We start from the raw sequence: 27,229 nt of genomic DNA on the forward strand, positions 1-27,229 counted from the left end.
TATATGATTAAGCCTGTAATTGTAATGCAATCTGATTAAGAACAAATGTTTTGAAAGCCTTTAACATGTGCTACTTGTCTGTGCCCTTTATGTAACATGAAGGAGATACACTGCTAACTGCCTGACTCTACATTGTCTGGTAACATCTGTTAATGTCAAGAAGCATATTATTAAAAGAGCATATTTCACCTGTTTCACATGTATGTCCAGTGATTCATATGCTAATGATTTACATAGTGTTTTTTTTATATATATTTGTTTTTGCTTCCATATGCTAACTTAATGAATTGTAAACAGTTACTTTGTATCTCTTCTCCACAGAGACACAACGTGCATCTCATTGTGGCGTGGAGTGAGTATTTGCAGGTTTATAGGCCAAAGGGTTTGACATTAGCAGACGGAGTGCTTGCGCCTCACATGCTGGTCATGTCACGGCAAATCTCATCTCATCTGACTCAGAGAGAAGGGGCTGCTGGCTGCTGAAAGGCCACCTTCCAAACAGATACCATCAGCCTAACACCTTGACCTGACTGCAGCTGAGGGCTACAGCTCTGCTCCATATCATATCCAGACGCATTAAGGTGAGAGAGCAGGGTCACAATATAGTGCATTAAAAACACAAGGCTGATCCTTTACTTCCAAAGCACCGGCAATAAAAAAAAGATCAAGTAGTAGGTCAATAGGTGAACTACTGTCGTTTTAGAAGTAGTAGCAGCAGTAATGCCATGGAAAAAAGCATTGTATGCCAGTTGAGCTTGCTTGGTCTCAAATGCAACCAATTATAACACACCCTGATCAGATCAATTGCTCCCATTGTTCCTCATGTTTGTGAGTGTATCATACATGAGGTGTTGAAGCTAAGGAGGGAGAGATCAATGTTTGTCCTAAAGCTGGTTTTGCTGAATCTCTTTGGATTTCCCGAGATCAAGATGGGACATCCTGCTATAGTGTTATAGATACATTGTGTCAATAGTAGCCTTGTATTTATGTTATAATTTAATTTTGCCTTGTGCTAATTAAAGTGTTTTTTACCTAGAAGAAAAATCTACATGCAGCATCCAGCCAAATTCCCTTTATGAAGCTCAAGGCTTTAGTTACTGCAGGTCTCTGAGGAATCGACCGTGAGATGTCATGGCGTCAAATAAATTGTTGTCTATAGCTCTACTCTGGTTTGCTCCCTCTCGTTTCCTCTCATCCACATATTCTCCAATCGTCCTTTATACACTCAAACATTCATATTCTGGTATTCATTAAACAACGTTGTGTGTGACTGAGTGCCCATGAAGCAGGGCACTGCTGTGTAAGGCTGCCCAGTCAGCCAAAGAATATAATAAAATGTTCCTTGCTGAAAAACAGAAACCTTGTGTTCCAAGTGTGTGATAGATTTTTCGCCAAAGCAGTGAACAAAGCATCAATATTTAAACAAAGCAGCTGAATTAAATGCAATCAATGACAAAAAGGGCTTTCCATTATCAGGGTATGAGGAACAAGTGAATAATATGTGGAGGAACTGCTCAGCCTGCTGACATTCTCTCACTGCAACATCGGTCACATCCAAACAAATCTGTCGTGACCTCAACCACCATATAAGATCAATTAAAATCAAGTACAATTCAAGGCAATTTCAGAGAAATGACTAAGAGCCAAGAAAATAATAAAAGTCTCCTCCGTAGTGCAGGGAGATCACACACTATCCCCAGTGCTTGTCTGACATCTAGTGGTCAACCCGGGGTACAGACCCTCTCTAAGCATTGTTTGAATGTGTGTCATGACAGTGGTTCCACACATAAGTGGTGTGATTCGTCATAAACTGAGACCACTTTCATGCCTGGCAGGGGCTGTTGGAGTTTTTGGATTGCACTCCACCAAGTCTGACATAAACAAGTGTCCAAGTGCATTTTAAGTGCAGAGATGTAACACACAATCATATGACTCAATCAAATGGGATGCACATGTGTATGACTTTACAGGAGCACCTACCACTGAAACATGAACTCTGAATTTTAACCATCACCATTACTCAAAAATGTTAACAAAAGTCTAACTGCAAACACTGACCCCCTGCCCAATAGTGATCTTTTTGACTGCAAACTGAAGATTGATAAATAACTCAATAAAGGCATGGCCATATTCTCTGAGCACAGTTTTTTTTAAAGGGTAGATACACACATTAAAAAGCCCTTAATTGCTTTGTGAAGCTATTTCCACGCACGCTGGGTGAAAGTCAAGTCCACATCTGTCTTCTCCAACACTGACATGGATTTTGATGGACATAAACACAGACACAAACATTGTTGCAAACATCAGGTTTTCTCCAATTTCATCACTGTGGCTGGCAGCACTTACCTGTGGGCTAGTTTTTCAATTGAGTGTGGCCAAGATAGAAATAACAGTTTGCTATCATTCTGTCAGCATGGGGCAGAACAACATTAGCTTGCTCTGAAAACAAGCACGCACCATGCGGTGCTGTGGATAAGCAATTAGCTTTCTGGGGGCCAAAACTACTGTTTGTCCCACATTGAAAACAAGCAACACCTGTGTGTGTAGCCGAGTGGAGCCAAGACTCAGCTCTGCATAATAGAAATAGAATATCCAACAGGGGCGTGTCAAGTTGCCCTTTTCTGAATTAATTGTGGAGAAGATTGATGGGGAAATGAATAGAATGGGTTACGAGCAGATGAGAGGCAATGAAATCATTTTAGAGCGGAGTGTGGCAGGCAAGCGAAGAGGATGGCAGGATGAAAAATTCTGATGATTAGGAAAGGAAAACATTAATTCAATCTGTGAAAGAAAAGGGGAAATCAAAGTGACGTAACTCATAAAAATAAGACAAATACGACCTAGATTATGTACTTGAAAAGAGGTGGGGAGAAACATACAAATGAGGTGATAAGAAAAACAAAAATGAACAATGGCAAAGAGGGTAAATGATCTGTAATGGGAAAAATAAATCCAACAGTTTCATGGGTAAGGAAATATGGAAGAGTGACGTTGGTAATGAGAGAGGCGTCACTCTTGATGAGGTCAGGAGGAAGCAGAAAAGGGCGACTGCACAGAATCAAGATGAGATAGACAGATACATTTTAGTCAGAAAATTGGATAGAACCACTTACTGAGGCTACAGTCTATCCTGATACAATCTGGCGGGAGAAAGAGCGAAATGGTGAGATCAAATCAAAAGAAAAGAGAAAGAAAGAGACAGAAAGAGGATAAAAGAGAAAAAGACATTTTACATCCTTCAAGGTACATTCTGCAGACAACCAAGCATTGCTCTGAGGCCACCATCCGGGGACAGGCTCTGAGTCAGGATCACCCTTTTCTCCATCAATCCCATCATACACCCCTCCTCTCCACCCGATGCCCTCAAAGCACAGCAGAAGGCAAGACTAGCACCACGGGAACGATACAATGAGAGAGCGTGGTGCAATGTCAACATAGTCAAAAGAAACTCTGCAAATTGCATCGTTTGATGATGTAATAAACACTGTATATGTGATTACAGAGACTACATCAAAATGCAAATTGTGTACTTGGAATTATAAGGTCTTATCTGAGTGGAGTACCATTTTGAAATACTTAGCAAAGACTATTTTACGTACCATCTGGCAAAACCTTTATGACTTGTGTATTGTATTACCTTTAACGTTTTTTCTCTTTGTAAAACAAAATATAAATTATTAATGGTCCCATGTCATGGTTTTCCGGTTATTACCCGTCCCCTTGTGTGTTATGAAGGTTTTTATGCATGTAAACGGTCTGCAAAGTCACAAACCCTCAAAGTACACCCTGTAGCGAGTAAAACTCTAACACAGAAAACACCTGTCTATGCTGCCCCAGAACGCCAATCCGTGGAGCCGTTACGTTACCTCCACGGAGCTGTTACGGTAAGTCCACGGATTGGTCCAAATTGACAAATCCGCAGACTTCCTCACACACACACACACACACACTCAATCTTTTCTAAGCTGCAGCTCCGCCGATTTCTCGTCCCTGAGATGGCGGGATGCGGTGAGGCAGTGAGTCGGTGTGTGTGTGTTCGGGCTGGGTTTCACTGTGTCTCGTTGTCTCGCAGACGGCCACTGGGCTTATAGGGAGTGGGGGGGGGGGGAGGGGCAGGAGCTCCAACAAGCCGTTCAGGACAGTGAGTGAATACACATACTATACAGAGATGCTGTATGAGAAACCAATGCGATTTTGGAAAATTGCACAATATAAATCTATTTTAGTAGACCTCAACAATGGAATTATGATCAATAGAAATGGCCATGACATGGGCCCTTTAACTTCATTAAAAAAAAAGTCAGATAGAGCCTAACATGTTTTGGTCTATACTTATATGACCTTAATAACTTAATGTGGTTGCCATCTTGAAGAAGATTGCGTGTGTGAAACCATTTTTCTCACTGTGTGTACAAATAACCTTCTCTTGCATCTGCTGTGAACTTTCTAGAGCTAACGCAGTGACCATTAGTAAATCTTTCCCAGCAATTTGAGTTTCAGTTGCCTTCTGCAGCACTTTGGAGCATGAGAAACCCAACAGTGTAAATGACAAGAAAGGGTGATCTGCACATCCCAGCCACATCACGCCTGGTGCACACAATGTGCAAGAAATAGGGCTGCCACTTTACTATTTGCTACAAGTGGTGCGACAAAAACACTGTTAAGGGTGTTATGACTTTACAAGCTGTGTTGTCAGAATAGAGTGTTGGATAAAAGTGCTGTCTTTCAAGTAGAAGGCACTGGGTAAAGCAGATGGTCAGTTACCATTTGCTAAGTACCGGTACCCTACAGCAAGAAACTATTTTCTGCTCTGAAGCTTACCGTGACCTTAAGGGACAGGTCACAGTTTACAGGGATAATTAAAGTATGAAATTATAATTCCCCATAGAATACTATATTTTAAATTCAATTCATTGCTGTTCAGCCCCATCTAGTGTCGGTAAACTGTGTGTGCATGTGGCAGTGTGGTTGGGTTGTGGTCTCGAGCTGTCAACCGCTACAGAATAGTGGACACAAACAGCCAGGGACCGGCGTCACGCTGTAGAGAGTCGGGGGTTATAGAAACACAATTATTCAAACTATATTTAGGGGCCACATGTGTTTGTAAGCAGTAGTGTTGTCCGTAGGAGGCAACATTTGTGCAATATTTCTTGTCCCTAAAGTGGGTGAAAGTGTTTTCAACAGATCAATAAATAAAAATGATCGACAGAGTTAAATAACAATCAACCGTCTAAAAAGGGAGAAACATTAAGCTGGTTATTGTCATTATCCATCACTAATAAATATCATTAGGGCTTAATCTGTCTTTATTGTCTTTGATAGTGAGTAACTAGATGGGCTTTAATCATTCTAACAAGGATTAAAGCCTTGACAACTAATGATAATGTGTATTGTAATGAGGATTTTGATCTACTTTAGTTGGTAATTGATTAACTTGCAAAAAAGTCCTGAGGAGACCTTTAATGTCAGTCAACTGTTCAACTTTTAAGTCCAATTGAAAACAGAAACATTAGAATGTGGGTCCCATTTCTCGGATGGAAATTGGAATACTAATATGAGCACGTTGGTGTTATGGATTTGACGTAGGTGTGTGCATGGGGATTTCTAGCAGGTGAAGTTGTGGCCCTGTGGATGGTGTTCGTGCAACTTGGCGGAACTTCAGCTGTGACCCGGTCTCTCTGACTGTCTGATCCAAGGGCCGCAGACATAAAGGCCATTGAAGGGATGAAAAGTTCCATCTTCTGAGTTTTGGCCAGGTGGAGTTTAGATGAGCAGCGAGAGAAAGGGAGGTAGAAGAAGAAAGGAATGGCCACCTCCGCCCCGCCCCCTTCCTGTCTCTATGGTGGCTTAAACTCCCATAACCCAGGGTTACCTTTCTCCCCCCGGTTCAGCGTTGAGACTCTGGTCCTTCAAAGGCTCAGCACAGACTTAAAGTATCCTTAAGCTGGAAGGTCAAACCTAACTTCCCCAGAGCACTAAAACTCTTCGCTATGGCATTTTAACAAGTAAAAAGGTCTGCATTCCTGAAGCCAGTTATTAGAAGGAATGTATTTGCCCTATCTCTGAAACTATCCCTCTTACGAACCCTGCTCTACAATTTCAATGAACTTTCCCCGCTAAGATTGCCTTTTACACTTTGTGACACCCCCCTCTACTTTTAACTTGTCTGTAATTACATATGCTAGAATACCTATCTTCTGTAAGCACCGCTGTTGGGCAAAAGTAGAGCTATTGAACTCCTCAGCTAACTCCACAAAAAAGGGAGAGGGCAGAACCATGAGGAGGAGCGAAACAGGAGTGAGCCACCTTAAAGCTGCTAGAGACAGGTCAGTGGGTTGAAGCCCAGGGTGGGTGTCATGGATACTGTTAGAGATGGAGCTTTTAAACAGGAGGAGCTGCTATGGGGCTTCACAGGGCACACAAGGAAGTTGGTGATTGCAAGGAGAAGGGATGGTACAAGGGGTCAAATAATATGGAGGAGAAATGACTGCAGGGTGACTCCCCACAGAGGGAGACCTTTAGTTATATTTTCCTGCAGCAAGCACTTTTGAGGAGAAGTTTCTGTATTGTACCTCAGTTTTCTCAATTAAATATCCTTTGAACATCATAATGTTGGCATTTCTCAAATAAATAAATGTGCAGCTAGCTTGTTCAGCCAACACATAATGACATGAAGTGTTCTCCATCATAAAGAACAAATAAAACATAACTGAGGTACAAAAGAAGAAGCGTTTCCCCAACTAACTATCAACAACAAAAACAAATGATCAATGTGTCAAACCGTCGAGTGACGATGAGGAGACAAGGGATGGAAAGGGGAGGTCAGCAGGGACAACGACCATGTAATACGGCGACCTACCGAGGTTCACGGTGAGCTTGACGCGGCCTCCGTCCAGCTCCAGCCGCAGGGTGTCTGCTGACTCCTTGGAGGTGGTGGCCATGAGCAGGCCATACGCCCGCTGAGACATGAAGCGCAGCGCCAGGTCCTCTGCCTCCGTGTGCATGGTGACCGGCACTATGATCTTCAGGTACATGCTGCCGTCATAACTCAGCACCGTCGCCTCTGGATAGGGGCGAGGAAGAGGAGAGTAGAGGTTGAAACGTTACACAGGGAAGGTTGTTTCCAGAAAATGTATGTATACAGGACTGTCTCAGAAAATTAGAATATTGTGATAAAGTTCTTTATTTTCTGTAATGCAATTAAAAAAACAAAAATGTCATACATTCTGGATTCATTACAAATCAACTGAAATATTGCAAGCCTTTTATTATTTTAATATTGCTGATTATGGCATACAGCTTAAGAAAACTCAAAAATCCTATCTCAAAAAATTAGAATAGTTCCTCAGACCAAGTAAAAAAAAAAGATTTATAACAGCAAAACACAATCAAACATTTGAAAATGTCCATTAATGCACTCAGTACTTGGTTGGGAATCCTTTTGCACGGATTACTGCATCAATGCGGCGTGGCATGGAGGCAATCAGCCTGTGGCATTGCTGAGGTGTTATGGATGCCCAGGATGCTTCAATAGCGGCCTTTAGCTCATTAGCATTGTTGGGTCTGGTGTCTTTCAGCTTCTTCTTCACAATACCCCACATATTCTCTATGGGGTTCAGGTCAGGGGAATTTGCAGGCCAATCGAGGACAGTAATGCCATGGTCAGTACACCAGTTACTGGTGGTTTTGGCACTGTGGGCAGGTGCCAGATCATGCTGGAAAATGAATTCCTCATCTCCATAGAGCTTTTCAGCAGACGGAAGCATGTAGTGCTCTAAAATCTCTTGGTACACAGCTGCATTTACTCTGGGCTTGATGAAACACAGTGGACCAACACCAGCAGCTGACATGGCTCCCCAAACCATCGCTGACTGTGGGAACTTCACACTGGATTTCAAGCAACTTGGATTTTGCTCCTCTCCAGCCTTTCTCCAGACTCTGGCGCCTTGACTTCCAAATGAAATACAAAACTTGCTTTCGTCTGAAAAGAGGACTTTGGACCACTGTGCAACTGTCCAGTGCTTCTTTTCCTTAGCCCAAGTCAGACGCCTCTTCCGTTGTCTTGAGTTCAGAAGTGGCTTGACCATGGGAATACGGCTATTGTAGCCCATTTCCCGGACACGTCTGTGAACAGTGACTTTTGATACCTGGACTCCAGCTTCAGTCCACTGTCTTTGAAGCTCCCCCAAATTCTGGAAGCGACTCTTCTTCACAATGCTGTTAAGGCTGCGGTCATCTCTCTTGGTTGTGCAGCGTTTCCTGCCACATTTCCCCCTTCCAACAGACTTTTTGTGGATGTGCTTTGAAACTGCACTCTGTGAACAGCTTGCTCTTTGAGAAATTTCTTTTTGTGTCTTACCCTCCTGATGGAGGGTGTCAATGACGGTCCTCTGGACAGCAGTCAGATCAGCAGTCTTCCCCATACTTGTGATTTAGTTTACTGAACCAAGCTGAGTGTTTTTCAAGGCTCAGGAAACCCTTGCAGGTGTTTCGAGTTAATTAGACGATTCAAGTGATTCGTTGAACACCCTACTAGTATACTTTTTCATGATATTCTAATATTTAGAGATAGGATATTTGAGTTTTCTTAAGCTGTATGCCATAATCAGCAATATTAAAATAATAAAAGGCTTGCAATATTTCAGTTGATTTGTAATGAATCCAGAATGTATGACATTTTTGTTTTTTTAATTGCATTACAGAAAATAAAGAACTTTATCACAATATTCTAATTTTCTGAGACAGTCCTGTATATGCTGACAGTTATTTTACTCTTATTTTTACTCATCTCCTATTTCATAGTCTTTTATTATTATTATCATTTTAATTTTTTTTCTTGATTTTTATTTTTTTTTATTTTATTAATCTGTGTGAATCTTTGCTGTCCTGTTTTTTCACGCTTACCCTGTTGTTGCTTTGTACAACGGAATTTCCCCTCTGGGATTAATAAAGGTTCATCTTATCTTATCTTAGAAAGAAAAAAGTATTGCAGAAGGCAGGACATAGGCATAGAGTTTCATTTTTGTAAAATATCTCCATCGGATGTATTTAAAACTACAATTAGAACAAACTGATTTATAGTTGTCTTACTTCATCAAACAGTAAAGATGTTGTTAATATGTGTCCGCCTTATAGGCGCTTAAAAGCAGGACCAGGAAAAGCGCTATACAAATCACATGTATTATTATTATTATTATAAAAAAATAAGCAGAAGTAATATTTAATTCAAAGGATGTTTGGTGACATCATGTACACAATGAGACATTTGTCTCTCTTTGTGTTTTTGGAATTGCACCTATGTTGCTTGACATATCAAGTCGATATTAAATATGATTGTTTCTTCATTTGTTTTGTGTTCACACAATATGCCCAGGAGTTCATACCAACCTAATTCATTTTCACAGAATGACAAATCTACAACCCAAAGCACCAAATGAAAACATTCATTATAATGGAAAAAAGAAACGCAAAAAATATTTATAATGACTCCAACATCATTCACTCCCCAAGCCTAAAAAAAACGCTTACATTACGCTGGTTCAGGAGAAATTCTTATTAACACCAGGAAATGTGCCTACTCTCTCTAAAATCAGCCATGCCATAAATAGACTGCTGTGTAGAGTGACAGTTCTCTGAGTACTGCTCTTATTCTGCAGCGTAGGTTGACATGCGTCACCATAACATGAGTCACAGGGTAAATGACACATCCAGGTTTTAGAAAAATGTAGGTACAAAAAAATTACAGAAAAAACCCTTCGACTGACTTCATAAAAACTGGTGCCTTTGCTGGCAACAGGGTAGATGTGGGTTTTGAGGTGGCTTGGTACCTCAGTCTATTCCACTCAAATTAGAACAAGTTGAAAAGGCAAGAAATGTCAGAAGTGCTCAGTTACCAGCTACACTACTGTACCGACTGACTGCCTGTGTGTACTGCCTGTTGAAAAACATGTCCTTGTGTTTTGTAGGACCTAACCTCATTTTTTTTACTTTATATTGAGGGTGTATGTGAGGTTCAGTGAAATGTAAGATGTACAACTATGTGTGAAAAGACATTTCATTTGCAAATATAATGTAATAAATATGACAGGATTCAATACAAAATAAAGTAATCAATAAAAAATAATTATCAGTGCACAAAACAATATTAATTATCATCCTAAAACCAGCTTAAACAGCATTGATTATTTTTAATTGAGTGGGCTTAAAGGCATCATGTAATATCCCGTGGGTTTATTCATCTAATCAATAGTATGGATTGTCCTTACACTCTGTGAATATAAGCACTGAGTCTATTGACACAGAGAAATATGCAACTGGTTATTAGAAAAGTGCCCTGCGACACATCCATGCAGTAACACGAAGCTCCAGTAGATGGCAAAAGAGGGCCACTAAAACTACACCTGTCACCTGAGCGGCCAAATACAAAACTGTTAAAATATCACCCTTCAGAATAAAGACATTTCCTCCTCTACCTCCACTGTCCTGATTTGAGTCCAATCTCTCCTTTCCTCATTACCCTCCTGGTCCCTCAAAATGCCATACAGTCATGGCTCAGTCCCCCCCACGGACATGCAGAGACAAACCATGAAGTGAGGCGCCTGCAGCTAATTGGAATGAATAAGACCTACGTAGTGCGGTTTAACTAGGTAAGCTGCCCTAACTGAGGCGTAAGCACCACCTGTGTTTGGGTGAGTGACACAGATGGTGGCGGTAGGCCTGGCTGCTCTGTCACACTGCTGCCAGCCTCATCACTCGAGGCCTCCGTCCACCCGCCCCACCACCCAGCCCTGGGTGGCATTTGGTGCACACACACTTCCCTGCGGAGCTCTTACTATTACTATAAAGCAGCTGCTTGGTTTATGAGAAATGCACAGCAGCGCATCATCGAAATGCTCATCCTAAACGTGTTGCCTGGTTTTATTGGATGGAGTTTACGACATAACATTGTAAACATTGTACAACATTAACAACTATACAGTTTCATTGTTTGACCATCTGCAGTGTATGCTGATTATGAGAAGTTATGTTGCGTCATCGAAGGAACGGTGTTTGTATGTTTGTCACGCTTGGGACGATACAATGGCCTTTCTTTTTTTAATTGTGTATACCACAATTTTGCTATTTCACTAACTAGATGCAAGCTTATGATGAATTCTAGAGCTGAAAATGTGTGTAGAGACACCAATTCCTTCCCTTGTCCCCTCTTACCTATCTCACAGTTGGTACCGAGGTATCCGGTGCCGATGCAGTCACAGATGTAGCGGTTCCAGCCCTCTTTGCACAGGCCTGTGTTGCCACAGGGGGCGCTGCTGCACCTCTTCTGCAGTTCCCGGGTGCAGAAACTGCTGACCCCAAACGCGCTCTGGATCTCAGCCAGACGGCGAACATCGCGGCTCTTTCCATCGATGAAGAGGTCGCGCACGCAGCCTACGTAGCCATAGTTAAGCAGCGCCGTCCAGACCTCTGGCGGCAGAATGAGGTCCGACTTTGACTCGGGCAGGCCACCCAGGTACATTTCACTGTCCAGGTCCAGGATTTCACTGCCCTCTGGGGAGCTGAAGGGCATGCTGCGGCTGTTGACTGAGATGGAGCCTAAAGGACAGAAACAAAAAGTAAGTAATCTATGAAATATTGAACGCGTTCGGATTTACAGGCACATAGATGTGTCAGTCTAACCATAGTTATTTAGTTTAGTCAAGAGAAGTGGTGTATATCTGCATGTTTTTTGAGCAAACTGAAAGTGTGCTTTAATTAGTGCAAAACACTGAATTAGTGTTTGGTCTGGATAGGTGAGTGGGTGGGTGGGAGGTCAAGTGGCTGAGTTAGTGAGCAGGTGAGTGAATGGTTTTGTGAGAGGAGCAGTAAATGGATCATTTCGGGGCACAGAGAGAAGGACATACAGACAGAATGGAAGACAGCCGAGTGTGTGTGTGTGCGTGTGCGTGTGCGTGTGCGTGTGCGTGTGTGTGTGTGTGTGTGTGTGTGTGTGTGCGTGTGTGTGTGCGTGTGTGTGTGTGTGTAACATGCATGTCTGTAATAGGCTAAATGGAGGAGAAGGGAAGCAAAATGCAGCAGAGAGTGGGTGAAACAAAAGGCCCTCTATCTTTCTGTGATTAACGACTCCGTCTTAATTTTCTATTAAAAGCCAATTACAGCAGGAGCAGCAGTGAGATCATCACAAGCATGCGCGCACATACACACACACACACACACACTCGTTCACAACACCGTTCCTCATTATAAGACGCCATTAGGGGGACATATAATGTCCTAGGTGCTTGCCCACCTACAGGTCATTCATCAGACAGCAGACACTCAAGCATTCAGATGTCGGTGTTTGCACCCACATGCACTCAGAGACATCTGATTACAAGTCTCTCTGCACGTAAATAAACCTATATTAACAAGTACCAATATATGTAGCATTAGTTTGGTATGGTATGGAAAACTAGACGGATTTTGACTAGCCAATTATCTATGCACATTTTTGTTTTTTGTACAGTAGAGAACCTAGGAACATGTATATATATTTAGCCGTAATTGTAAGGTTTCAACTAAAGCCAATTTCCGTTGGGAATGTGGGTGAGGAATTATATACATGTATTGTATTGATGTACAATAAAATGACAACAAAACGTTGTTTGATGTAACAGGTACGGCAGTGGCTCAGTCAGTAGGGGCTTGAACTGGGAGCCGTAGGGTCGCCGGTTCATGTCCCCGAACAGACCTAAATATAGAGTGTGGACTGCTATTTGGAGAGGTCCCAGTTCACCTCCTGCCCTGCTGTGGTGCCCTTGAGCAAGGCACTGGAAAAACCCCTTCCCCCCCACTCCCATTGCTCCCCGGGCGCAGTACAATAGCTGCCCACTGCTCCTAGTACTAGACTCCTGGTACTAGGATAGGTTAAAGGTGACCTATCATGCAAAATGCACTTTTGTACATCTTTTATACATGAATATGTGTCCCCGGTGTTCCAGGGAACTCACCAAGTGTCAGAAAACACAACCCTCTCTATTTTCCTCCATACCCAAATCTCTTAAAAAGGGGCTGCAACGGATCTGATATAGACTGATCCAGATTGAACACTTCTGTGACGTCACAGCTGTAGTATATATGCCAGGCCTGTAGATGGTGCTGTTCTCACAGAATCAGCCCATGCAAAGACAGTGTTAAATTGAGCGAAATGAGGAATGGCTAAAATGCATGATCTGTTTGGTATTTTGAAAAATAAAAAGTATAAATATGCCTTATATAGGTATGGTCCTACACTATATTATTCAAATATAGCATGATAGGTCCACTTTAAATGCAGAGGCTGTGTGTGCTGTGTGCTCTGCATGTGTGACCACCATTAAAGAGAGTTTCATCACTCCTAATTCTATTCAATTATATAAACAATAAACATAATGACCAAATAGCAGAAGATTGGTAAATGAGTGAATTTTATTTGTATTTTATCTTTGTTTAACCAGCATAGTTCTCATGAAGGATGATCACATCACCTTCATTTAAAAAAAAAAAAAACACCTTAAGGTGCTGTTTGACTGTAGCAAACAGCACCTTAAGGTGTTTTTTTTAAAATTCAAAACAAGTTTATTATTGTATTTGATAAATAATGTTGGGTGACAAATATCTGTCTGACACGAAAATACTTCTTGATGTGAATAATAAGAAATGGATTGGCTATAAAATGTGATTGATAAATGTTAACTCAGTTAAAAAAGTTGCATTTAAAGTTTGCACATGCACAGCAAAATGTAAGATCAGTTGTCAGTTTGAACATGACAAGTTTAAACCACCCCTCACCTTTCCTCCCTTCCCTCTGGAAATCCACATGGCACCACTCTCCGTCATTAACCTTCTTGTTGCTGGCCCTCAGCTTTGTTTCTCCAGAGCCCATATCGATCAGCAGGTACAAATACCCCTCCAGCAGCTCCATGGCGAAGTAATCAGTCTTCAGCTCCCGACCAGGCTTCTGCTCTTTGGGACCCTGAGGACGGCCGTGGCTGAACAGCAAGAGCCCGCTGGGCTCCGTAGTGCGGAAATCGAAGGAGATAGATCCCATCTTTTTGGCGTTCCATTTCGGCAGGGAGATGAAGGACTCGGGGGTCTCAAAGGTGACGGGGTCCAGGGCGGCCACGTCCTCACAGCGAAACACCAAGTCGCCATTAAGGCTGATTTTAGGGTCTCGATCGATGGCCAGCCGTGACAGCTCCAGCTTGAAGTCATTGTTTTTGTACACCACCTGGAGAGCAGAGAGGAGAGCAAGTGCTTACCAGTTTAGAATGCTGTATAACAAATGTGTAGTTACAAGTTTCTGTGGCTTCAAATAGGAATCTAGAATTGGATAATTATTTAAAAATGGACTCAAAAAAATGCAGATGCAACAGTGAACATTGCTTCCATAATCCTGAGATCCCACAGATGTACCCTAATTGCCCAAATTAATTTCAAGTGTCATAATAGTGGCTGCTGGGAAATCTTGTCAGCAGCGTGAAATTAAAGATGTGAGTGTTGAACATTACTTTTTCTTGAATATTTGGAGATAAGCACACAACATGATACAAACACAGTTTAACTATCTCTGAATAAATACAGATCCTAAAGACAGTGTTAAGATAACTGATGTTATGTGCAATCCTTTTACACTTTGAATGATTTCAAAACGGTGCACAACCACTTAGTGCCAATGAGTTGCCCGGGGCATGCTTCCATTGATGCTACTGACATCCGTGTGTGTGTTTGTGCATCAAGCTCTGAAGCCCACTTTATAAGCTCCCGTTCAAATCCGTAAAGCACACAAACTATTTGTTTTGGTACAATAAGAGCAGCTCATATCAGTATGTGTATAAGCACAGTCAATGGATGTAACTTAAATGGCTCCAGGGTAAAGTGAGACGCATGGAGAAATAAATGTTGCCTGCGGCCTTAATGTAAATGTCTCCAAATGCCTTTGATGAAATGCGGCTCTATTGTTTCAGCTCAAAGGCTGTTTTTATGTCTCACTATATTCATAATGGATTAAGTGCTAGCGGCAAAGTAAATTATCCTTGTCTTCATTGTTTCAGTTCTCCTTTTATTTGTTGAACACTCTGTAGACAGCTATTTGCAAGGCCGTCCTCAAGGTAATAGTGTGAAGCAGTTGAGGTCTTTGTATTTTTCAGTGTGAGTTTCCCCCCATGATTTGAGGGCTCTTCACGCTTCCTCTCACCCCCACAAATTCTCCCTGACAGGTAAAGGGAATGTAGAGAAGGCACTATTTTTCTCCTTTTTTGTTTTGTGTTGTTGTCGCAGCTACGAGGTTAAGGAAATCGTCCTGCTGCTGTAAAGCATCAGGTATGATCCCGGCAGCAGGCATGTTCTGGCAATTGTCAGAGTAAAGACAGGAGGGCCAACTGCTCATTGTGTTAACACTTGTCCTTTAGCCATGTCAGTGGTGTTCGATGCTTTTGCCCACTAACTACAAACTGTGAACTGATATAATCACTCACTCTTTGAAATGCATACCATACAGTGTTTCATCGATTTATTATCTTCAGCATAGCCATTTACATCTATTCCTCATGGTAGACAATGACACATCTACATATTTGACGTTTCAAAATGTTTTATCAACATTATATGTCAATAGTGAAATTGGGCAACACTTGTGGTGTGAACAATAGATAGCTATATATCATAGCTAGTTTGATCAGTAGTGTAAACCTCTGTTCAACCATGTGTATTAAGTCTCCATTGGCTTTGATTTGCATTAGCCCAATATCATATTTGCACACTCAAGACTTGTCTCGTGCAATGTGGTTCACTCTTGGGTTTTGACTATCTAATTTTACCAGACTGCTGCTGTCAGTCCTCATTGTCTTTCATCCAAACACCCTCAAATCTGACCTATTTTTTCCATGCGTGCACACACTTTCTCTCAACATCTTCATAAACACTACTCCTACACTCAGGCACAGGATGAACCACAGCAACACATAATGTGCTGGGTTATTCCTGAATGTAAGCCTTCTTTGGTTATCTCCTTCTTTGGCCACGCTGCCACATGTACTGTACACCTCATAATATTGCCATTAGTGGAGATTAGTCCTGGTAATTAGTCTGAATAACGCTACAACTGACAGCTAATAAGGCGTGAGCTCTCCTGGCTTATGTTGTTAGAAAAAGAGATGGGTAGGTGAAAGAGAGAAAATGCAGTGGCAGAAGGGAAACAAATTATATTCATTTTGAGTTATTTATTTTAGTTTATCCATGCTGCTCTGTTTATTCAGAATAGACAGCCTGGGTTAGGGTTAGGACATATCATACAGCATGTAAGGAAAAGAAGCAGGACATAAAGCTGGCAACATTATACAGCAGATGATGTTCAGGCCTGTTATATCTACAATGTGGCTCTAATGACTAATTTTATACTTCAACCTAAATCTAATCTAGTGTTAGGTTGCCACGATTAATAATTTATATGTTATATATAGCGGGGTTAAGGTGTATAACTTGTTCCCAGTATTCACAACCACATCAAACATACATACTGTATTTGTACACAGAGGGAGCAATGCATGTTGATCTCAATAAGGACATTTCATTTAAGTATGGAAATCAGTCCACAAGGGCTCAATTCTTCATTATGTCAAAATGCCCATATATTATTATTTAAGATATTAAAAACAAACTAACATTATATTTGCTGTGGTATTTGTGTTTCCAGAAGATCGTTAATCTTGTTGACTCTGACCTCTCATCAAAACTGCAATTGTAAATTAATAGTAAAAGATTCTAATTTTGCGATAATAGGTTTGTCAATGTTACAAACAACATTAGCTTTCCCTTAGCATTACCCTCACTACATGTTACTAACCTAAAAAGGTCAACTGAGAACATAATCAAGCTAAATGTAATAGCATGATATGACATCATTGACATACCAAATAACAGCAAACAATGCACTCCTCTGGGATGTGGTCTTTTAGTCGTGAATGTGCTCAAAGTACATGATTAGGCAGAGATGAGATCACCTTCCTGCTTTTGATATGTCGGTGCTGTCAAGACGACTAATGTCGGAAGGATTTTGTACAGGGTGACACAAATCTGAGCTATAAGGAATTAGCTTTCTGTAACTTATGCTATTATCGGCTATTGATAGTATGTGAAAAAGCATAGGTGTAGGCAAGGGAAACAACAAGCAAGATCAGACTGCAGAAAGTACATGAGAATACAAGGGAGGGGTTTACAGCAGAGGGACAAGAGGAAGATGGTGGTGAATGACAAATGAGAGAAAGATGAGGGTAACAGAGGGGCAGAGTGATGCATGGGATAAACAAAGTGTGTGAGACACACATGGCACAATCTGAACGCTGTATCAAATAAGATAGAATGCAAAGACCTCAGATTATGTATGAATGTATGAATGCATCTGCTGACTCAGCACCTATACTCAATGCCTTTCTTTCATATCGTCAAATATTTCAGGGTGTCTGGCTTTAAACAGATACTAGAAATATGCGCTCTTTAGAATTGGGAAAGCAGGTATGGACATCTTATATAATAAGCCATATTGCCTGCTGCAATGAAACTGGCCAGCTTTGTCCACTGATTAAAAGACCACTGTCAAAGGTCTCACAAACTTTGAAATATTGAGCAGCTATAATAATGTCCAGCAACAGGGTTTTTGTAACCTCCCTTCTTCTGAATTATTGACTCGGGTAAGAGAGCCACAAGGTGTTTTTGACTTGGATTGACTTCAGTGATCTTAAACAAGTCAGAGTGTGAGCAGCTCTGACACGGGCCACAGCCTGCCTCATGGGTGACTCCATTGATTTGTGAAACTTTGCAAACCTAACACTGCTTAGGTTGTGAATGTTCGATGAGCCAACATGCATAGTTTGAGCCTGCTTCTATATTTATATTCAGTTAATGGGCATTTACTGGCAGTCATAGCATGACTATTGGTTGCATGCATTGCTTGTCCCTTAGTGATAAGGAAGCCCAGCTGGAAAAGGCTTTGCAGCAGCCCACTTCAGACTATCTAGTCCCAAATGATGGTTTAATCGTGGTAGGTGGGGTGTGAGATGGGGCAATGGACAACACTAGAAGATTTTATCGTGCAAAAAAGGTGAGACCAGAATACGAAGAGATAGAGCAGGGGAGAAAGTGGAAGAGAGAGGAGGGCCAGAGCATTCACCCAGGGCATGGAGTCAGTCGAAGAAATCAATTTTTAATTTGGCCGTCAGGATGGCAAAGATGGCGTGCCAACATCACTACTGTGGCCTTAATTACACAAAAGTGCCCCAGAGAAAGGGAAGATGAGAGGAAGAGAGAGGTGGAGAGAGGTGCTGAGAGACATGGGAGGAGGGGAGGGGGACTGAGAGAGAGATGGGAGGGAGATGTGTGAAATGGGCGATAGCAAGGTCACTGTCTGGTTGAGAGATAAAGAGGCGGAGGTTGCGGTGGAGAGACAGATGGCCATGTACATAAGAAGAGAGGAATCAAGGCTTGGGGGCTGAGGAGTAAAGAAACCTGATTTCACACCACAGCACTCTAACTGTGAGCCCGGCAAACACACACATACATCACACTGGGTATGATCATAGCATGTGGGTGACTTTGAACGTTCACACACACGCACGCACGCACGCACGCACGCACGCACACACACACACACACACACACACACACACACACACACACACACACACACACACACACACACACACACACACACACACACACACACACACACACACACACACACACACACACACACACACACACACACACACACACACACACACACACACACACACACACACACATACACATACACATACACATACACACACACACACACACACACAGTGTATGTAAAAAAAAAAACTTCATATGGCTTCAGTGCCTCTTTTGGTGCCTTTTTACTCTTCCTTTGCTGTGCGCTTCCTTTTCTGCCTGGAGGGCACTGGCCAAGCGTATCAAAGGCGTTTGACCACGGTGGCGGCATGAAAGCTCTGCCCGGGACCATAACACCACTGATAATCCGAGCTGTGCCACAGAACTAGCACAGGATGAAACACACCGCCGCCTAACCCCCAGACACTCACTTTATTTTCAGCTACTACTGTACTACTTTACCTGGTGCTCTCAGTGAATCTCATTGCAGGTTTTCTTAGTGCCTTTCTACGTGGTTACCTTTGTAGGAAAGCCATTAGAGCTTGAGCGCTGCTGAAAGGTTAAAACCATAAAACACAAACACCAGGAAATGAACTGGGAAGTTCCAGCTTGAGAGGTGTGGATCAAACACTGTAAAGGCTGTTCATGTTGGATACACACACATGGACATACTCTGCACTTAAATCAACAGTAAACAAATACATTTGAGTAATGTATACATCTATAGAGCAAACTGCCTCTCTAGGTTTGAGGAAACCAGATTTTTAAGATTTCCATACTTGATTTAATAACTTTGTTTGCCATGTTTTGCAGTACTGACCCAGACCGGAGCACACAGCCCTTGGCACAAGGTCAAGCATAAATGTCATATGTCTGATGTCTTTTTTATAGAGATGTTCCCTTCCAGCTCAATAAAATCTTAATCACCTCAAAATATTCCATTCGTATAACCTTTGACTGCAATCCATTTAAAAGTGTTGCTAATAAACGAAATTACTTTATATCCTAAGACAATGTCCTCTTTTAAACGCGTACTTCCGGCTAGTTCTTCCTTATTTGCATCCCCCCTCGCTTAGCTATTTATTGGTTCATCACTCAGTCTGACAACAGCTACTCAAATGCTCTTCTCTCCAACCATCTGCTCCGACTTTCCATTTCCAACACTTGACTCATTTTCCCTCTTCACTTTCACCTCTATTTGTTGTTGTGAGCACTCACTATAGTCTGTTTTCCTACCGTTGAAACCCCCTCCCTTTTGCCCGTCTGTAGGTTGACTGTAAATCCAGCCCTGTCTTGATGGGAGAGGATAGTTAAACGCCTTGGGAAGTTTAAGACCCACTAGGGATCCTTCTGATAGCAACCCAAATAATGAAAATGTAATTCTACAGGCATAATTAAGTTAGAGATAGGGCGATTACTGTGCGATCCATTAAAAGTGATGGCAGAAGTAATTACTTATTCAATCAGCGTGGTTTTATGAGGATATGCGATGGCACCATGTTGCGTCGCCTCTATACAAGTCATTACATTTACAAGGGCATAATACTTTAAGCTGTGATTGGTCCTCTTGACAGCTTGTTAAATTATAATTTAATACTCTGGTGAAAATAAGTCACTTTTTTTTCAAACCTGAAGAAATAAAGTTGTTTATAGAGCAACTGTCCTCTACATTGCGAATGTGTATTACTATGTGTACTCTTCCATGCCATGAGTATAAATCTGGAACTTTGTGATTTTCCGATATCCCACTGTGATGTGTGCAATCAATGCCTGTGGATTTGTTTGGTCTGCAGTGTGGTTTGGAGGAGTAATAACAAACACTTGAAAGGGATTCATGATGTCTCACACGTCCTACGCTCAAATACTGTCTGCCCAGAATGATGATGCTCAGGTGTTAGAGTCAACACCAATGTGTTTCAGTATGTGTGAGGATGATGCACGGCCAAACAAGCTGTTTGTTCTCACTGCAACGTTTTGGTGTTGATGATCTCATTTTTCATTACCAAAAGTGTAAAGACACAAACTGATGTAATCACAATTTAATGTGGGCTGGTGCAGTTGCAACAATTTTCAACAGCAAGCAACCTGCTAGCATGAGGCAGAGAGAAAGTAAAAGAACAGTGTGGGCATGGTTGCCTGTGTGATCAGTTACATACAGTATACAATCACAAACTGATTCATTCAGATCAACTCACATCTCTAAGGCAGCCCATGAAGTTGTTGCTGACTGGTGATCCGGGCAGGTCGGCGGTGTTGGGGCTCCCTCCGATGTAGAAGAAGTCATCTGAACCCAACATGGTGTAATCTTCCTGGGTGTAACCAGTGGTGGTCAGTATACCATCCACTGAGATGGTCACCTGACATAGGCATGGCCCAAAAGAGACAGTGAGAGGTAGAAAGGCAGAGATAGAGAGCAGGACAAGATGTATAGATATACAGGATGATGAGAATGGAGAGAATTTAGAAGAATGTGGAGGAAAAACAAGGAAGAAAGTGGATTAAACACTGGTGCTAGGCGGGGTCGTCCCCTAAATGGAAGCGATTGGTTTGTTGCTTAGTGCCACTCAGACTGGGGGCTTTCACTCTAGAGTGCAGTTGCTAAGAGAACAAAAATGAATGAGCGCTGTGCCCACTGTGTAATCATGAATTGTTATTTAATTTACAAGAGTATACTTTAATGTAATCCTATACTAGATTAAGTGCAAAATATATATAGCAGCATGTATACAAAACATGATCGTATAGGTAACATCATTTAAAAAATATCAACAGGGCTTTCCCTGTGATTGATATAGCTTCTCAGTAAAACCCCTTTGCGGAACCCCATTTCAGTTAAGTCCCTGCCACACTGTCCCAAAATTGACACCAGATGGACAAACGAATATGGAATTGTGAATTTCGCACTAAAATGGCCCCGAACTTGGTCAACAGCCAAGCAACAGCCGAAGTAAGTACGATGCCGACAGAAGGCCACACGATGGCACCCGAACCACACACGAAAATATGATCGTAGACGTTACTGATGATTTAGAATGTTTCAGACTCAACTTAAGAGCTTGTGCTTCTTCGGGGGATGCTAACATTTAAACATACACTTTATTCTTTACTTTCTCCGTTTTTATATGTAGATTAGAAGATATTACTTATCTCTGTCATGTTGTTTCCATAGCAACAACAACGTCCTGTCAACAACGTAAACTTGCCTTCAAAATAAAAGCACCTAAATAAAACAGGAAGTTAACCTAAATTACATTAAAGACATACAACTGCAAGGAAAGTAACACAAACAATGTAATTCAGTTCCACAGAACACAAATTGGGTTATTTACATAATATGCTTACATGATTTGGTTGTGCAATAAATGCAATGTCGATGTCATCGTACTATAAATACGATGCCTATACGACGGCATTGTGAGGGCTTCACGTAGTCATGTTGCCTTCCTAAGACAATCGGGCAGATTCTTGTTCCCTTCGTATTGTCTTCGTGAGGCGAAAAATGCCCGATGGCACCGATGATCACACGAAGTAAAGACGAAGATGACACGATTTGACAAGATGCCCTCATGAGTGTCTTACTAAGGGCAAAATGGACACACAAATTCAACACGAAACTGAACCTTCGCAAGGTCCTTCTGCAATTTGTTGGCATGCCAAAGATGGTGCCACCGCTCACGAAGTTGCTGCCGGAGCCTGAGAAACTCCACCGGCGGTCATACGATGGCTTAAGATGCCCTCACGAATGGCCCGATGTTGTTACGATCAGAGCCGAATTTGAACATTTCCTTTATCGTGTGTCCAACTGGTGTCAATTTCGGGACAGTGTGACAGGGGCTTTAAGGGACTACCAGTAAAAATAAACTCCTTTGTAATGTTTAATTGCCTGAAGTCTTGTCTTTTGTACAAGGTTACATATTATGCTACATGCTTGATCACTAACAGAGCGAAAAGTGCCGCGAGGAATCAAACACACAGCCGCAAGCTGATGGCAGGAGATAGTGTGGATTGAAACTTAAGAAGACTTACTATAAAAAAATTAATAATTTAATAATAGAGGTGTATAAAGGGTACATTTTTGAGGATCCTCCAGGCTTTTCCGTGAGATTGGATTTTTGTTCTTTCGCTCAAATGGTATTTTGATGTCTCTGAAATTGAGTCTCGGTACCCTTGTATTACTGGAATATGACTATCAAAAGGAGTTCTAACCTAAATTACATCAGCATGTGTGGGGACTACTCTGGCACTGATTTAACACAAGACCTAACATGATGAGGTGAAGCAACTGTTTGGCATTCAACACCAGACCATGGCGGCTTAAAGAATACATGAAGAGTGAATTTTATTTTGCACGTTATATCTAGAGATACTGCTTTCCTTGACTGTAGTTCTGATGAGCACCTTTTAAGAGCAGCAGGCTTTGAGCAAAGACACATTTTAACCAATAATAATCTACAAAAATAGCATTTATCCGAGAAGAAAAACAAGAAAAAAGCCTCAATATGAGGTTTATCAAACACTCTTAGGCTGAACAGAAAACGTAGCAACTGCACTCAACAGATCAGGCGCCCCAGCTAAGTGCGTGTCTTCTCTTTTTCCTGACAGTTTTGTTTTCGTTTTTTTGTACTTCCCTTCTTAACAGGGCAACTCATTTTTATGTCTGCTGTTTCTACTTGGGGATAAAGACCTATCGTATATGTCAGATGTATATGGCATGAGGAGTCCGCGGTTGAACGTGCTGGTGTGTCGGGGTCGTCTTTGAAGATCTCAGATTGGGCTTTCAGCAGGGCAACTTAATGTGTCCTATTGTGTCAAGAAGCTAAGGAGAAGATACAAGGGAGGGGGGGCATGACCTCTTCTCGTATAAGGAGATAGGATGTAAAATGGTCATATTACCTGTAGATCTTCTGAAATGAAAATGTGGACTTAAGTGCTTAACATGTTTTAGGGCCAAGCAAAGCTTTTTGGATTTGGGGGAATATTTTGTGAACTATTGTTGATTTTTCATTGGGGCCATGCAGGACTATGATTGGCTAGCTGCCAGACACCTAAACAATTCCCAACTAAAAAGGGGAAATTTGAGGTAAGCATTTTTATTTGTATTGTTCTTTCTCTTGCCATCTCCACCACCATCCCGGTTCCACCACTTAAATTGGTTTTAATCCCTGGGGAAATCATATTACAGTCATTGATTCATTGTGTAATCAGAAAATGGCAATACAAAACCCAGAATGTTCCAAAATAAGAACATGCATTGATAGTCAAAAATAAACAAAAGCAGAACAAATATCCAAGGGTTTTCTCTGAGGTGACTTTGTGATTATTCACAAGAGCTAGCTAGACTTTGTTTAATTCAGAATGCACACTCATCTCATTGAGTAATATTACAGGCACTTGCATCACTGGCCAGAGGAGGACAAGGGCGATAATATCCCAGGTTGCTGCTAGAAAAACCATGATGCTGCTGGCCTGGAAGCCATACAGCTTTGAGAATATAACAATAAAAACCTTTGCTGCAAATTCTGAGAATATGGCCTGGTTCGAGCTTACACCAACACCTGATTCAAACAACTAAGAAGCAACGCTGAAAATAAGCTATCTCAATAAGGCAACACACATAGCACACAAATCCCACTGGCGCTTCTGTTGGATTCCTTGTTTTCCTCTCTAGCCGAGTACAAACATTAACCAAACATAGCTGGCTGATCTGTGCTGAACTGTGTGCCCCAGATATCCCAGGAAACAGTCTGGAGCTGTGTACAGATAGATTAACTGTAAAGGGATTGACACAGCCATGAAACCATATGGGAAGCATTCCAATTTAGCCCAGTGTTGGAAATATTACTCTGTTATGATATAAATGTATCCCATCTTTCAATGTTATGCTTATTCCTCATAAACCTACAACTACCGACAGAATGACAAAGCTTTTGTAATGGGGCTTCACATGTAGTGTCCTACTGTGTGATCAGCTGAGCGTGTTACAGCCTCATTGACCATAACTGGCTCCATTACTGCAGGCTCTTGGCAACTGAACGATGCGACAAGAAGACCCCTATTTTGTCATATAATCAAAGAACAACAAGATTCCAACTAGAACAATACTGTCAACACTTATATCACACGTAAAAGTTAATAACACCGTTAAATCATTTTACACAATTCCTAGTACCTATCCTCTACTATCATCTATCTTCCAACTCATCCATTGTCTTTATTTATTTTCAGGATTCTGGTTGCCACTTTAGTGCTTAATAGGATATTAAAACAACATAAGGAAAGGGAGCTGAAGGCAAAACATGTCCTGTGCATCAGCTATCCATAAAGCAGAGCATCACAATGAACCCAGATGATATTGAGGGTTTGAGGAGAAAGATCAAAGCAAGTCTTGCAGCTGAAATTCTCCACATCCCACATTACGGTATATGAAGCTTTACCCTTTCAACTCTCAGCTTTGTGTGACTCACTTTGTGCACACATCATTGAGGAATACAAAAATGTTCTACCTTCATTTCCCAAAGGCAGTCGTGATTTCCAGCATCCCATTTTTATTTTTAGCAAGAGATTTTTGTTTCTATGTCAGCTACTTTTGTCATGCAGCACAGTCTGTCCAGGTACAGACACCCATCAGTACCTTCATCTATTCAACATTGTAATTCTTGCAGAGAAGAGCAAGCTTTCCTTGAAAATGTATCACTTACCCTTGTTGGCACTACATTTGATATTTTGCAGGGAGAAACAATGTGTTATATTTAGATTACACAGTTGAACGCTCACATGTACCATAATAGATCACACATTACCACCTTGCACCACATTGCCCCCCCATTAGCTCAGGTCAAAGCCAGACCCGCAGGAGGGGAGGATGTTCAAAAGAGTAAGAGAAAAGGGAGCTTCTCATCCAGCAGTGGACTTCAGTAGGTGTCTGGCAGCTTGTCAACGCGTATTTGAGTAATTTATTGTATGAGGAGGGTTTGTCTTTCAACGCTAAATATGGAATATGTAGTTTTAGCTAAGCTACATATCTAGGTTAGTAAATGAGGGAGGGTTGGGAGGCCTGAGGCAAGTGTTGTTTGGCAACAGTTGTCAAGGGGAGGGGGAGAGAAAGAGAGGGAGTTTTTAGTTCTGTGTCGAAAATAGTTAGGGTTGGAGGGTGAACAAAATCGGTTAGTACTTTTGTAAGTAAGGGAAAGTCAGACACAAAAATGGTTGTTAGTACAGTTACAACAAAGGTTTGATTCAAACAGTAGATTAGTAACACTTTTTTAGTCAATTTAGTCAGTGATAAGTAGGTGAGGATTCTTTAAAAGTCCTCTGAAATTTGATTGCTCAAACCAGGTCCAACTTTGGACTGAATGTGTTATTTCATGGGCAAGGGTTTGTTTTGGTTAAGAGGAAACAAAATGAATCCATCCAGGCTAACAGGGTGACACACAAGCCATGCACTTAACTGGGGAGATGACAGGGATAATGTGCGGATGGGAGGAGTATTCCATTAAACACAACACAAACAGACCCACTAGTAAATAAAAAATAAGTAAACCATCTGGCACGATGCAGCAACATGGGAAATTAGAAGGGAAGGAAATGTAATTGCAGGGCACCACGACACCAGACAAATGGGAAAAGAGAGGTTTCAATGTAAAGGTTAAGAAAAGAAAGCAACAGAAATAAAATCCCATAGACACGTGGTCAACAGACTGACACGCGCTGGGGCTTGGGCAGCAAGTTCTCCTGTGAGTACGCTGATGGGAAGACGTTCTAACAGATGGACACATGCACATCAGATGCAGGGACACAACCACTGGATACTGGAGGTGTGGAGGTGGAAGAGGGACAGGATGGGACCAATCACAGATGAAATTAATGGAAATGAGAGGTTTTTTTTTTTAAAGAATAGAGAAAATTGAGAGGGGAGAAAGGACATCCCTGATTTGGGTGAACAGAGCAATTTGTATTCCAATGGCATGATGTGTCATAGTATCACTTTCCATGTTAGATATGGAGTAAATCTGCACCCATACATGATTGCACTAGAATTCCCCCACATCATTTCTGATGTGAGCTTGAGATTGCATACTCATTTTTGTCAGATTTGAGCTTGAGTGAGTCACTAGATACAGAGACTCATAACACTTTCCTCCAACTCATGTGTTATGATGGATTTAGCAGATGTATTGCTTGGGGCATCAATTCTCTATTCACCCAGAAAAATGAATGTCTGTGTCCCCTCTTTACTTTTCCCTTTTTTTGTTTCAGCAAGAAAATATGTGAGGCCGTTATTCATTTTAGTAAGTTAATTTGAAGTTAAAAAAGGAAAAACAAATAAAGTGAAATAAAATAAATAAAACAGCAAGAGGGCGTGGCTAACATGTTTCATGGCCGTATTGATTATATTAGGAAATGTGATATATGTATGTATATATGTTAGCCAGGATATATACATATACATATATACTCAATGCAATCTGTATATAAAAAACAAAATTGGGAAGAGGTTTCAAGTCTCTTCATGCAAGGGGTGAGGCCAGTAAAGTATAACATAAGTTAGTGTTAGTGTTAATGAGGG

The 27,229-nt window shown here is 41.5% G+C and overlaps 1 protein-coding gene across 8 annotated transcripts in view; it reads right to left on the reverse strand.

Moving 5' to 3' along the window:
* The window catches only part of nrxn2b (neurexin 2b), a 667,491-nt gene that overhangs the window by 297,403 nt on the left and 342,859 nt on the right, over positions 1-27,229 (reverse strand). For 6 of the 8 annotated variants that reach the window (XM_079668270.1, XM_079668273.1, XM_079668275.1 and 3 more), the window contains 5 exons: positions 20,859-21,020; positions 13,807-14,245; positions 11,209-11,592; positions 6,860-7,063; positions 3,114-3,140 (listed from right to left, as the gene is read on the reverse strand). In XM_079668270.1, the coding sequence (XP_079524396.1) occupies positions 3,114-3,140; positions 6,860-7,063; positions 11,209-11,592; positions 13,807-14,245; positions 20,859-21,020 (1,216 nt within the window). Of the gene's footprint in view, positions 1-3,113; positions 3,141-6,859; positions 7,064-11,208; positions 11,593-13,806; positions 14,246-20,858; positions 21,021-22,005; positions 23,592-27,229 lie in introns of those variants that run through there. The other 2 variants (XM_079668276.1, XM_079668272.1) reach the window with 2 other exon arrangements.

This window comes from Notothenia rossii (genome assembly GCF_949606895.1).
Source record: "Notothenia rossii genome assembly, chromosome: 3".
In the NCBI taxonomy this organism is placed as follows: domain Eukaryota; kingdom Metazoa; phylum Chordata; class Actinopteri; order Perciformes; family Nototheniidae; genus Notothenia; species Notothenia rossii.